The sequence below is a fragment of the Chinchilla lanigera genome, unplaced genomic scaffold (assembly GCF_000276665.1).
Source record: "Chinchilla lanigera isolate Chin_1 unplaced genomic scaffold, ChiLan1.0 scaffold00092, whole genome shotgun sequence".
Taxonomy (NCBI): Eukaryota; Metazoa; Chordata; class Mammalia; order Rodentia; family Chinchillidae; genus Chinchilla; species Chinchilla lanigera.
This window is the reverse complement of record NW_004955493.1, coordinates 5,858,378-5,872,164: the sequence shown is the minus strand read 5'-3', so window position 1 is coordinate 5,872,164 and position 13,787 is coordinate 5,858,378. Positions and strand designations below refer to the sequence as shown.

General features: G+C 53.0%; 1 protein-coding gene across 9 annotated transcripts in view; it reads right to left on the bottom strand.

Moving 5' to 3' along the window:
• Nucleotides 1-13,787, bottom strand: part of Kiaa0556 (KIAA0556 ortholog) — a 191,178-nt gene that overhangs the window by 43,563 nt on the left and 133,828 nt on the right. For all 9 annotated transcript variants that reach the window (XR_001231277.1, XM_013504821.1, XM_013504826.1 and 6 more), the window contains one exon: nt 5,393-5,530. Coding sequence is in view for 8 of the 9 variants with exons in the window: in XM_013504821.1 (XP_013360275.1) it covers nt 5,393-5,530 (138 nt within the window). In the remaining variant the exon portion in view is untranslated. The remainder of the gene's footprint in view (nt 1-5,392; nt 5,531-13,787) is intronic.

Below are 13,787 nucleotides of genomic sequence, written 5' to 3'. Positions count from 1 at the left end.
GCCAGGAACCGTCCTGAGCATTCCGTAAGCGCTCAGTGAACAATATTTACCCCAGTTACCGGGTGGAACTGAGGGAGGCACACGGATGTCAAGTGACAAGGCTAAGGCCACGAGCACTGGCCTCTGGTGGGCTGGTGCTGATGGACATTTCCCTGACCCAAACCCTCCAGGCCCACACCACCTGGTTTCACTCCCTCTGGAGCCTCCCTGGATTCCTTTGCTCACCACGCTGCAGCCATGGACTCAGACTCTCTCCTGGAAGCGGCTAAGCATGTGCCGGCCTCAGGGCCTTTGCTGCGGCTGTACACCCTGCCGGGGCTGCTCTTCTCACTGATATCCCATGACTGCTGCTCCTGCCCCTGAGCCCCTCGTCCCAGCAGCCCTGTTCCCTCCCCACCAGGACGCTCGCTCACTGCTTACTCCACTGTCCTCAGAACACTCAGCTCCGCCCGAACTGACACCATTCGCTTGTTCAGTGTCCCCTCCCCACCAAAGGGCCAGGTCCGTGCAGGCAGGGAGGGCCCTGTCTGTTCATTCACCACGTCTCCTGAGCACCAAGACACACACAGCCCAATACATAATCACCAGCCACACATAGCTACTTCAGTTAAAATTCAAATGAATTACAATTACATACATTCTAAGTTGCAGTTTCTCAGTTGCCCTGGCTACATTCCAAATTTTCAGCCTCCACCTGTGTTTAGAGGTTACCATACTGGCCAGGGCAGATCTAGCACATTTCTGTGACTGCAAAAGGTTGTAGCGGACAAAGCTACCTAGGCTATATGGCACGTCACAGAGACATACCAGTGGGACCTGTAATATCCATTCGTTCTTTCATTCACTCATTCATTCACTTGGAATTTACAGACTCAGCACTGTTTGGTATACAGAATATTCTCCATGGCCTGTCCTGCTTGCATGCCTGCTGCTGTCCCACTCCCCACCACGACCAAGTGCAGGTAGCGTCTACGTGGTGCCGGTACGGGTGAAGATGGAGGTGCTGTGCCTGTTTTTAATGCGGGGTGGCGTCCTGAGGCAGATAACTAGTAGGACTGTTACAAAGAAAAACTGATGGACCATGAGGCGTTGCTGGGAGCCCAGTTTTTGGATGGTGTGTCAGACCGTTTTCTGTTACTATCACAAAACACCCGAGGTTGGGAAACTATAAAGAACAGAGGTACATTCAGCTCACAGTTCTAGAGGTTCAGGGCACGGCACTTAGCTGGCACCAGCTGATGGCTGACGGGATCATGGCAGAGTGTATGTGGGAGACACAAGGACAGAGAGAGAGGCCGGGCTTGCTTTTTCCCTAACAACTGTTCTCTTAAGAACGAACGTAGGTCCGTGGGAACAACCTGGACCCCTTCTGAGGGCAGCGCCCCAGTGGCCTCGCATTTGGTTCCACCACCTGTCAATGTTCGCCCCACCGAGCACCAAGTTTCTAAACATGAGCCCCGGGGAGCAAGTCACACCCACCTCCAACCCCCTAGGAAAGGGGGACTCCTGGATCCCTCCACCCATTAGATGCCCCCTGCAGGGGAAGAGGGGCCAGGCAGAGCCTGAGAAAACCCAGTGGCCCTCATGTCCCTCCAAGCTCTGCCCCTCACCCCTCTGGCTCTGCCCCCCATCACGTTCCTCCCCTGGGGTACATGACAAGACGTGACAGACACGTCATCCCGCCCTCCTGAGCCCAACAGCCTCCTGTCGTTGATGAACCAGCAGGAAGGTTCCAGACCCTCCTCAAGACGGCCCTCCACACAGCCGTCTCCAGTCAGAGTTGGAGAAGAGACAGTCTACCTGCTGTGCCGGTCACTCTGTCCCCGGCCCTCAGCTCCACCTCCCAGGCAGGAACGCCGCCACCGCCCTGGGGGACTGCTGAGGGTGAAAGAGACGATGCCCTCTTTTTATTGTTTGTTCCCATACCGGGCTGTCTGGAGTGCCCACAGGGGCCTCGTGTGCGCCTGACACCTGCGCATTTGATACACAGCAGCTGTCACACGCAGAGACGGCTGTGAGCCGCCTTCTGTGGCCTCCCGTCCTCGTGTCCCCTCCCAAGTCCCTGTCCACGGAGGAGCTCACACTCATGGGGCCACCGAATGAGGGAGAAAGAAGCCCATAAATGTTAACCTGGGGATTTAACAGGCGGCACATTTTCCAATAAAAGGACTCCCCCGTTCCGGTACTGCCTTCTTTTCTTCTGCTCTGACCAAGCCTGGGTTGCATTAGCTCCTCCATTTAACTTCTCTTTGAGATTTTCATGCACAAAACACGGTACTAACAAGCCACGTCCACCGAGCCAGGGTACAGTTCCTATAAACCTTCATTTTATCTCCTCCAAAACACACAGTAATGGCCTCCTCTGGGGAATATTAAATCAGACCAACCTGCAGCTGCATTTGTTTGTGCTTCTCTGTCCCCAGTAAATTCTGGCAACAGATGGCTGTGCGTTACATAAGTGGTGCTTGCAGCCCTGCAGCCCTCCCCGTTCTACCCCGAGCCCCCAGGAGGCCTGGGTGCTCCAGTCCTGCAGCCCTGACTACACGTGCCTAGGCAACACCGAGGTGCTCTGCGGGGCGCGCAGGACCCCGCTTTGTTATCGTACTTCAGAAGCACAAGACAAACCAAGCACAGGCTGGAAAGAGAGGCCGGCCTTGGCCAAAAAGGGATGGAGCACATCGGCTTTGCAATCCAGCACATGAAATGTGCTTTTCTTGGCCTGGGATGCACGTTCAGTGACAGGGCTGAGCTACAGAAAAGGGGCCGGGCAGCTAGCCCTGTCTCACTACTCGTTCCAGAGGAAGGTGCTGCTGTTCACCTGCCAGGAAGTACGGGGCGGGGCCGGGGCCGCTCCAGGGCTCTGGGCCGGCCTCTGAGCACACAGGGCCAGGCCAGCCCGTGAGGCAGTGCAGCTGACCAGCCCCAGAAACTTCCTCAGGGGGCCCAGTGGCTTGGATTTCTTTTTCTCAAGTTTAAATTTTAAGCGTTTGTTTAAAAACACTCAAAAAGCAGAAATTAGAGAAAATTTTCTGTTACTCCGCTGCACCCTGTGTGTGTGTGTGTGTGTGTGTGTGTGTGTGTGTGTGTGTGTGTGAACAAAGATGGCTGTGATGTCTCTGCCTCAATGGTGTTCACCCCAGGTACACAAGGGTGAAGGTCCAAGTGGGTGGCTGGGTGTGAGAATAGCTGGAGAAAGTGCTGAGGAGAGAGGGCTGCCTCCCCAAAGCAGGTTCCCAGCTTTAATTTGCTGTGTGACCTTATGCAAACAACCTACCCTGTCTTAGCCTCAGGATTGTATCTGGAGATCAGAAAGGGCAACAAGAGCAGGGTGCACACCTGTAATCCCAGCACTCGAGAGGCTGAGGCAGGAGGATCGCAAGTTCAAACCCAGCCTGGGCAACTTAGGAACTTAGCCCCTGTCTCAAAATAAATAAATAAATAAATAAATAAATAATAATAATAATAATAATAGAAAATAATAATAAGAAGAAGAATAAAAGGACTTGGAGATATATCTTGGTGTAAAGGTCCTAGGTCCAATCCCCAGTACCACACAACCAAAAACCAAAAACCAATCAACTAACTAAAAACCCAAAATGCAAAAACAAAAACAAAAAACAGAAAGGGCAAGCATGCGTGCTGATGGATCACTGAGAACGTAGAGCGCATTCATTCGTTCAGCAGCCATTTTTCTGCCTTGAACAGCAGCGGCAGAGCTGATGCAAAGTCTGGTGCAGGGGAGGAGGGACACACCACTACCGCGGTGCAGGGGCGGGGAGGGTGGGCTCCCTGGAGAAAGTGACACCCGGGTTTCCAGGAGGCTGAGGCCCAGACGTCTGGGCTCTGGGGTTGATCGAGATGGGTTTAATACCATGGGGCTACACAGCGCCTAGTACAGACTTTCAGGAGGTTGTGCATGCAGGAGGTACCGACAGGAGGGAAGCAGGGCCCAGCCCAAGGGATAAGGAGGTTCTGGTGCCACACCCAGGGCCTTGACCTTGATCCCCTGGGTCCAGGGGAGCCTCTGAGTGTTGGAAGCAGCTGACCTGTGTGATCAGACCTCCCGGGGGCTGCTGGAGACAGACTGGAGGGCTGGGCTCACAGCTGGGGGCGGGAGGCGGGCAGAAGGCCACGTCATTGCTCCACACTGCTATACCTCTGCACACGCAGTGGCCTCCACCTGGACACTGCTCTTTCTGCTGCCCTTCTGCACCCACGCTCAGGGCGGAACCCTTCAAGGACCTTCCCTGATCTCTCTCAAGCTGAGGACGCTCCCGCCTCCTGCTCCATTCAGTCTGGGGCAGGCCCTTTCCAACCCAGAGGAGCATCACCAGAACTGGAACAACCGAAAAGAACTGAAATGAACTACTGACGTTTACAAGACTCACCTCAGAAATCAGGTCTCCAGACTTCCTGGCCGTGGTTAGAAGACCTAGCAGCACCACTGGGATTGCTCTCCAGCAACTGGTCCCTTTACCCGGCCACGGGCTTCGAGATTGCCACAGCCCCCAGCTCCCCCAGTGTCTTTCCTACAAGACCGAGGACCAGTTCCTCCTCACCCTTGCCCTACTGCTTCCCTTACAGAAGGGCAGAACGGCCTCTGCCCCATGTCCATCCTAGGAGGGGACTGTGACAGATGTCTCCTGTCTTTCCTCACTCGCTGTGCTCCCCACGAGCGCCAGGGGCCTCGGGCCTCTTAACACGTTATTACAGTATTCACCATCTGCTCGCTGGGCTTCTGCACAAGACGCACCTCCAGGCCACAGTCTGTGTCTTTTACACCAGAATCTCTGGGGTTATAGCGAAGCCCGAGGGCCCCTGGTGTGTGCTCAGCAATAAGGGTGGGTGGGATGAAGGGACAAATGCAAGTAAGTTTGGGAAAACTGCCTGGAGGAGGAAGCACAGGGTTCAGGAGCTGCTCAGACAGGGAGAATCCAGGGCTCTAGCCTGTACCTGCTAATTACAGCCACATTTTAGCCAGATTCCCTGGTGAGCCACTGAGCATTAGCGGTTTTGGAAGTGATGGCTAAACAAGGGACCTGGAGCCTGGATGTACGGGTTCGAGATCTCACTCAGACTCCAACTAGCTGTGTGACTAGGGGCAAGTTACATCACCTCTCTGTGTCTCTGCTCTCTTATCTGTAAAACTGAGCCTCAGTTCCTATTTTCCCAGCTCCCCCAGAGATGGGAGAGTTGTGTCACTTCCCAAAACTGTTACGAGCCACAAGCTCTGCTCCTGGTGGCTCTTCTGAAGCCAGGCTCTTGCCGCACCCATGAGAAAGGGCGGCAGGGCTGCCTTGTGCCCACCGAGAGCGCCAGGAGCTGGGCTTGGCAAATTGCTCGGCGCTTCGTCAACCAGGCCTCCTTTGAGGAATCAGAGCCAGTTACTCACCCCATCTGTGGCCCAGTAATTCCAGACCTTGATCGCGGCCAGACCAAAGTCGCGCAGCCGTCCTGTGTTGCGGACAGCAAAAGTGAGCTGCAGCGGTGGGCGGAAGGGGCAGGTCCACCCCGAGGGCTCCTTCTTGGTCTGCAAAGCCAGCAAGAGAGGGGGCCATTAGGCTCCTTTCTGCCTGATTAAAACGACAGTGGCCTGGGCTAATGAAAACCAGGCGGGCCAGGGGCAGCAGGCCAGGCCACCTTCTCTACCCAGCACCCAGCGGGTCTCGGATCGCATTTCGTCAGAGCCTGGCGACCCTGTCCCCACACACAGCTGCCACATGGGCCCCTCTGTTCCACCAGCCAGATGGAATTTAAAGTGCAGTGGGCTTTATTTTAATCAACTTAATCGGCTTTGAGGAATGTGCAGGGGGTGGGAGGGACCCCGGGAGGAAGGACGGGAAAGGGGCCGCTGCGCGCCCCGTTTGATTAACCTGGCAAATGCAGCCTTTGATTTTCTTTTGTTGAACCCTGTTGAATTTTTTAAAACTGTAGAATAGAAAAGGAAGAAAGAATCTGGCTGAGGCGTTTGTTGGGACAGGGCCATGGCGCCGCGCCTGGGGGTTTGTTTTGTTCCCTGCCGGGGTTTCCAAGCTCGGAGGCCCCGGGGATTGCAGTCTGCAGCTTTTGCTGCTGGCTGGGCAGCCAGGACCGCCCTCGCAGCCCACGGGGCCAGAGGTGAGGGGCGCTCTGCTGTCACAGTCACAGGCACCAATACAATTTTAAGTCCTGAGGGCTTTGGGGCAGAGGAGAAAGCCAAGTCGGGGGACTTGCTCACCGCCTGTCACCTCTTCTCTGATCTTTTCCGCCTTCTCTCAAACAAACCCACAGTGCTCCCAATCTCACCCTGCCCTCGCTGGCTAGAGCTCCAGCCAGGCCTCTGCTGCCTGGCAATGATCCTCTCATCCTGAGAAACGCAGCTAAAATATGATGCGGCGCCACTGCCATCTCCTCCTTTGGCAGAAGTACGCCCAGCTCCACGCCTGCCCAGCCCAGCGACACCTGAGATGAGCCCTGGCCCGGGCGTCTCGCAGTGGCCCATTTTCACATCTGTGACCTCCTCAAGGGAAAGGCCTGTGTCTGACTCATCCCCAAACGCTGAGCCTTCAGCTCTGCTCCTTGGCACACGGCAAACGCCCAACAGTTCTTTGGGGAATGAACACCTGGCTGAGTAAGGGGATAAAGGAAATAGGCCCCCTAATTCCCGTCCTGTCATGGGGACTTTAGAGGTTTTAACCTGGATCTGGCTCCCAGGGGTAGAGGTATTTCATTTGGTGTGGGAAATGTTAAAAAAAAAAAAAAAGACCAATTCTTCGCCAATACTGAAAAATGAGATTTCACCCAAGAGCCGGATTTCTAGCTTCTCTCCAGATTCGGAATATGTGGCAACGCAGGGTCCCCGATGGCCACTGCTTGGAGTCCAGTGTGTGGCCCGGAAGCTGGCCAGGGTGAACACCTCCCAGGGCCCTGCAGGCCCCACCACTCCCTGCTGTCTCGCACCTTCCTTCCTTCCCCTCACATGCCGCCTGGTCCTACAGGCACCTGGGCTGGGCTTCTTGCTTAGGCACTGAAAAGTCCCCGCAGGTCCTGTCTGCCCATGAGCACCCTCACCTGCCTGACAGCGCCCAGAGGTCCCTTTTATCTCAAGGAGCACGTGTGTCTGAGATCACCAGAGGGACAGGTCTGCCATGGGACAGAGGCGGGAGGGAGGACTGGCTGACTCTGGGGTTTGCTGGCCCCCAGAGATGGGAGGCCCCAGCTCCAGCTGCGGGGGGAAAACAGAGCAGACTTGTTTTGGAGACAACGGTCCCTTTCAGGAGCGGGGAGGTGGCCTTGTTAGGGGGGAGAGATGAGTTCAAGGGGTTCTGACTTATTCTGGCGCGTTCCTCAGCTGGGCAAGAACTTCTGGTGCTCTGGGCAGCTGCGGGGGCGGGGTGCGTACCGAGAAACCACATCTCAAAACCCAGCGGGTGGGTGAGTGTCCTTCCCTCCCTGGGCGGCAGCCTGAAGTGGGTCACTGTGGGTGCGGGACACAGGGAGAGACTGAGGGCTGACCCTGGGTGCAGGCGCGGGGGCTGTAACTGATTTTCCTTCACAGTGCTGTCAGCCCGAGCAGTAACAGGAGGCCTGTGTGGGAACTGTGGTGATCAAAGTCAGGGAACATTAACCTGCCGGTAACTGCGGACCTCATTAGCAAGCAGGCCTTCGGAGGCTCCCTGTCCACAGGCAGATCTCCAAGAGAAGGCTATTGGGCAGCCGCCACCCTGGGCAGAGCCCCAGCGCCGGGCCAGTGGGCAGCAGGTCTGCACGCTTCTCTCATTGCAGGTGGTAAGAATGGTGGCAGGACAAGGATCAGGGCACCTGCCCGCTGCTGCTCACACACTTGGTGCTCTCTGGTACCAAGCCTGGTAGGCGGAGCAGGCTCTGACCCGGCCCGGTGCTCACGGCCCACACGCTGCGGTGAGGATGTGAACCTCTGCCTCTCAGCCTGGACCCTCTGAGAAGCTGCCCCTAGGCAGGGACGCCGGTGTAAGGAGCTTCTGCACACAGTGAGGGACGCCTCCATGGGATCCTGGGCAGGCCAGGAGGGGAGGGCGGCCAGCATAAAGGGGGCCATGCTGGCCACTCATGCAGGGGCCCGGAGCTTAACACCACATGGGACAAGTGCCTGGGGTGTTTACACCTGACTCTCACCGGCGTTGGCTGCTGCTGGAGGCCTCGGTGTCACCCCCAGGGTGGGCCTAGGAGACCCGGGAAGAACCCTCCATGAGGGAGATGTGAGCGCTGGCAGTGGGAGGACAGCCAGTGTGCTGTGACGTGGGAGGGGCAAGGCGTGGGCACAGGCAGTGACAGTACCTGTGCACCTTGCCCTCAGTCCCCAGACCTCTAGGGCTGACACAGCGCTCCACGCAGGGGTTTGCAAAAACGCCCATCCCATGGGTGTTCCAGTAGCTTGTCCCAGGACGGAAGGCCAGCAAGCACAATTTCCAAGACAAAAAAAAAAAAATCAAGCAGGGATAAACTATAAAGAAAATCAGAGAGAATGGCTATTAGTGGTTAATGGAATGGCTATTTTAGTATGGATGGCCGGAGAACGTCTCTCTGAGGAGGTAACTTTCTAACTCCAAAACCAAAGGTGCTTTTCTGTTCCAGCATCGACCTAACACAGATCCACCCACCTACAGGGAGATGCTGACTGCCTCAGAACTAAGTCCATTTTAATAAAGTACTGCATGAAAAAGGAACACACCTGACACACACAAAGATTTGGAAATATGTCGAGGGGATTATATTAAGTGAAGCAAGCCAAAGAGGGTCCATACTGTATGAAGCTACTTCTATAGCACTCTTTTTTTTAAATGCTGGAGATGGAGCCCCCAGGGCTTTGCACATGCCCAGTAAGTGCTCTGTCTCTGAGCTGCACCCAGCCAGACTTTCCACACTGGCTGAACTATGTAACTTTGACCTTCCCACCAGCAGGTGTGAGGGTTCCTCTTTCTTCACATGCTCAGTAGTACCTGTTATTTTAAACAGTTACTATTTAATAAGCTGGGGCTGGGGATTTAGCTCAGCGTCACAGCGCCTGCCTGGCAAGCGTGAGGTCATGAGTTCGATTCCCAGTACCGGAAAAAATAAAAAGGGGCTGGGGATTTAGCTCAGTGGCACAGTGCCTGCCTGGCAAGCACAAGGTCATGAGTTCAAATCCTGGTACTGGAAAAAAACAAAACAAAAAACCAAACTATTTAATAAGCTATTTTAACTCGTTATCTGATGGAGACCACTATGAAGCAGCTCTGAGCAGGACTTAAATTAACCAATTGGCTTTCCATGTTTACTTGTGAGTCACTGGTCCCTACTGAGGCCTATAATGGTGGGTAAAGCCATGAGGCCTCAAAGGACAAGACAAGGCCACAGCTGAGGACTTTTGGTTCCAACCCCAATTAACCAAAAGGAGACTGTAGCTGTGGGCATCTCACTCCTGCAATGAAGGCCTTCCTGGAGATAACATAGTTCTCCTAAATTAACAGAAGTGTTACTCGGAGGAGTCCTTAAAGGGATTCTCAAGTCCTGCCCAGATTCCTGCATTTTCTTCAGTATCCCCTTCCTTTGTTTGAGAACCTAATAAATATGGGCCGCCCAGGGAAGTTTTGGTCTTAACCCAGAGAATCTCTAATTCTGTAAGAGAGTTGGACCCTCCTGGAGCCCTAAACTCATTTCAATTGTCTCATTTATTTAAGACTTCACGTCCACTCATTTGGGAGATTGCAGGCCTCATCAGCCCTCAATAACTAAGAATTATTAACCTGATAGTTGTCTTTCCTCCTTTTTTTATTCCAAGCATCCCAGTGGGTATGAAGTATTGTGCTTTTCATTTGCATTTCCCTAGTGGTGAGTGACACAGAGCACCTTTTCATATGCCTTTTGGTCTGTAGTTTGATTGTGATGTCTTTGTCTGACGTGGCACCAGGGTATTGCTGACTCCAGACAATAAACTGGGAAGTGTTCCTTCCTCTGCTGTATTTTAAAAGTATTTTGGAAGGATTATTAATTGTTAATTCTCCAGGTGTTTGATAAGATTCATCAGCTCCACAGTTCATCTAATCCTGGAATTTTCTTTTAGGAACTGTCAGATGAGTAATTCAATCTCTCTACTTGCTATAGGTCTCTTCAGATTTTCCGTTTCTTCTTAAGTCAGTTTTGGTCATCTGTGTCTTTCTAGGAGTTGTCCATCTTATTTAGTTTACCTAATTTGTTGGCATACAATTGTTCATAATATTCCCTTATCATCCTTTTTATCTCTGTAAGGTCATTCTGACATTATTAGTTTAAATCAGGTCTCATTTTTCTTTCCTTAGTCTAGCTAAAAGTTCGTCAATGCTGATCCTTTCAAAGGACCAAATTTGTTTCATTAGCTCTATTTTATATTTGTATATTCTGTACTATTTTTACAATTTCCTATAGCCAATCTATAATTATTTCCAAATAAAAATTTAAAAATCTCTATTGTACAGTTTATATAATGAAACCACAGTGTGAATAGGACAGAGACTTCTGAAATACCTGGGGCAAACAGATTCTGAACACAGGATAGGATAACTCTTTTTAATGATAAGATGAGCTCAGGGGGCTGGGGATTTAGCTCAGCGGCAAAAGCGCTTGCCTGGCAAGCGCAAGGTCGTGAGTTCGATTCCCGGTACCGGAGAAAAACCAAAAACCAAAAAAAAAAAATAAAAAAATAAAAAAGATAAGATGAGCTCAGAAGAAAATGAAAAGTGCTGTCATGATGGGGGCGAGGCCAGGTGGGGACAGGGCGCCTCGGGATTCCCAGGCAGGGAAGGCCTTGCTGAGAAAGTAATGTCCAGGCTGAGATCTGAATGCAGAGAAGCCACTCGAAAACCTGGAAACAGGACACCTGGAGTGGTGGGATTGCACACGGCAGCTGGAGCAGCAGATGGCAGGCCGGGCTGTGGGGGCACCGGGTGTGGGGCGGGTGGCAGGAGACAGCCTCCTTGCCACCGTCAGGCCTGGGTTTTATTTTTAAGTGTTGCAGGAAGTCATGGCAGGGTTTTAAGGAGGGGAAGGGGATGGCTGATTTGTTTTAGAAATCACTCTGGATAGCGGGTGGACAAAGTGGATGGGACGAGAATGTAGGACGGCCTGCTGTAGTCCTGGTGGGCGGGGCCAGGGCATTATACACAGGAGGTGCTATGCGGAGGGAGGGAGGTGGAACCGCAAGACCTGTCGGTGTGTGGAAAGGAGGCTGGGACAGTGTCCTAGTCACACTCTATCCCCAGGATGGCCAAGTGTACAAAACGTATTTTCTAACTTTTTATCTGGAAGTAATTTTTTTTTGAGGTACTGGGGATTGAACCCAGAGCCTTTACCCTGGGCTATGTCCCTAGTCCTTCTTTATATTTTGAGATAGGGTTTTGCTAAGTTTCCCAGGCTGGGCTTGAACTTGTATCCTCCTGCCTTACCTTCCAGAGTGCTGGGAGTACAGGCGTGCGCCACCACACCTGGGTTAACTGTTTATTTGGAAGTAATTACAGATTCAGAAGAAATCTGTAATTCAGAAGGCTCTAAGTGGTGTGCTTACACAGCCGAGTGGACAATAACTCTATTTCCTGAGCACAGGCGTCACGGAAGGGGCAATCTGTGGCGGCCTGGGTGGGAGAAACCAGAACTTAGCTTAGGTCTCTGTGTCTGAGATGGCTAGTAGCCGTACAAGAAGAGATGTCAGCAGGAAGTTGACATTCATGTCAGGACCTGAGGACACGGCAGGGCTGGGTATATATACTTGGAGTCATCGACACCATGGACCAGGGCACAGACGGGGAGAGAGACAGGGCAGGCACTGAGGAAAGGGGCTTGGGTGGAGCCTGGGCACACCCACATCTGCCACATGCCCCAGCTCCCTCCACGCAGGCACCTTCCCTTCCACACTCGCTCCCCTTCCAGGAACCTCTGCTCAGGGATCAGCTGGGCTCTACCAGCCACAGCTGTGTGTCCAGGGACAAGTCATTGGTCTCCCGAGGCTTGGTTTTGTCACTGGTGAGGCGGAGGGCACCACTGCGAGGCTGACGTGAGGGTTACATGAGGCGGCATGCCAGGCTGTGGCAGACACATTCCAGGGAACCCGGGTGTTCTGACAGGTGGTGTGTCCTGGTTGCCCCAGGACTGGAGCACAGACTGACCAACGCGGGGAAGGAAGGCGATGTGCCTACCCACAGCGACCTAGGAACTCAGGCAGACACAAGTGCCTCCTGCCTCACCCTCAGGGCCCCGAAAGAAATAAATTTTAAAAAACCCAAGCCCAGGCCCAACCGTGGGTCAAGTCCTCTCTGTCATCACATAGCAAAGCTCACCAGCCTCTGGGAACAGAGAAATAGAGAGAGCAATCATCAGAATTGGCTCCTATCAAATCCAATGATGCTTTTCATCGTCTTCGGAGTGCTCTGTTCTGTACAGCAGGGTCCCAAAGAGCCACTGCCTTCTGCACAAGGGGATGGGGACAGTAGCAAGGGCTGGTGCCAGCCCCAGCAGCAAGCATCAGGGCCCAGCGGGAATCCAGAAGCCGGGCAGGGTGTTCAGGGCTGGACCATCCGGGCAGCCCCTACCCTCAGCGCCTGGATGGTACGGCCCAGAGCACTCTGCCCTCAATGTCGCTGAGCTGCAATCTGGAAAGGGGCTCACATCCCCTGGTTTATCCTGTCCCCCCAAAAGAGACCAGACCCTTGTTGCTCAAGCATCTGGGCTGCTAGCTCCCTAGGACCCCAACGTGACCACGGGGCCTGTCCACTTTCCCTTTGGTGACAGTGAGTATAGTAGGTACTCAAAAGATTTGAAATGAATTTCCTTTTATAAAAATATACTAAAGCCAGGCATGGTAGTGTATCCCTGTAATCCTAGCACTCTGGGAGGCCGAAGCAGGAAGATTATTAATTGGACCCCAACCTGGGCAACTTAGTGAGACCCTGAATGAAAATAAAAGTGTTTTCAAAGGGGTTGGGGATGCAGCTAAGCACAAAGGCCCTAGGTTCACTCCCCAGCACCCCCCACAGGGTCCCCCCGCAACACACATGGTGCTAAAGTGGGTCAGACTCGGTTTCTGTTACGGGCAGTCTAAGAATCATAACAGGCGATCCACCTGCCATCTCCATTTTACAGGGGGCAGAAAAACATTCTCTACGAAGGCAGCTAAGTTACCCAAGGCCATAGCCTAAAGCAGAAGCTGGGGCTCTGGGACTGGGGATTTTAAAGGCATTCTACTTTAAAATGGGAATAATAATATCTACTTAGTAGTACTTATGCTCTCCCTAAGAACAACAGGGAAAGCTATCACCGCTGTGTGGCAGACCCTTTGGGAAGAGCCAGGCGTGGTGCTAAGCTCTTCCTGATCTACATCTGATCCTCCCAGCCCTCTATCAAGGTGAGGGCTACGATGACCCTGTTTTGCAGACGAGGGATTAAGCAGAGTCCGAATATCTAAGGGGTGAGCTTTGAACCCAGGCGTTTCTGCTTCTCAAGCCTGTGTGCTTAGATCTACATGTGATCACACATGCTACATCTACATGCGATCCCATGTACTAGGTCTACATGGCAGCCCATGTATGACGCGCTGGGCACTGTGGCTGGAATAGGGCAAGAACTGAACACGTGGTAGCTGTTTTTGTGTTTGATATGTTTTAAAAATTAGTAATTGCAGAGAAGAATAGTACTATATGTACAAGGCAGTTTAAAAGGTGCACAAGGCACCTACCCAGCCCTGCCCGGCCTCCTGCTCAGCCAGCTGCGGCTCACAGCACCCTCTGTTCTCATTCCGGTCCCTCCTGGACACAGTTATGAAG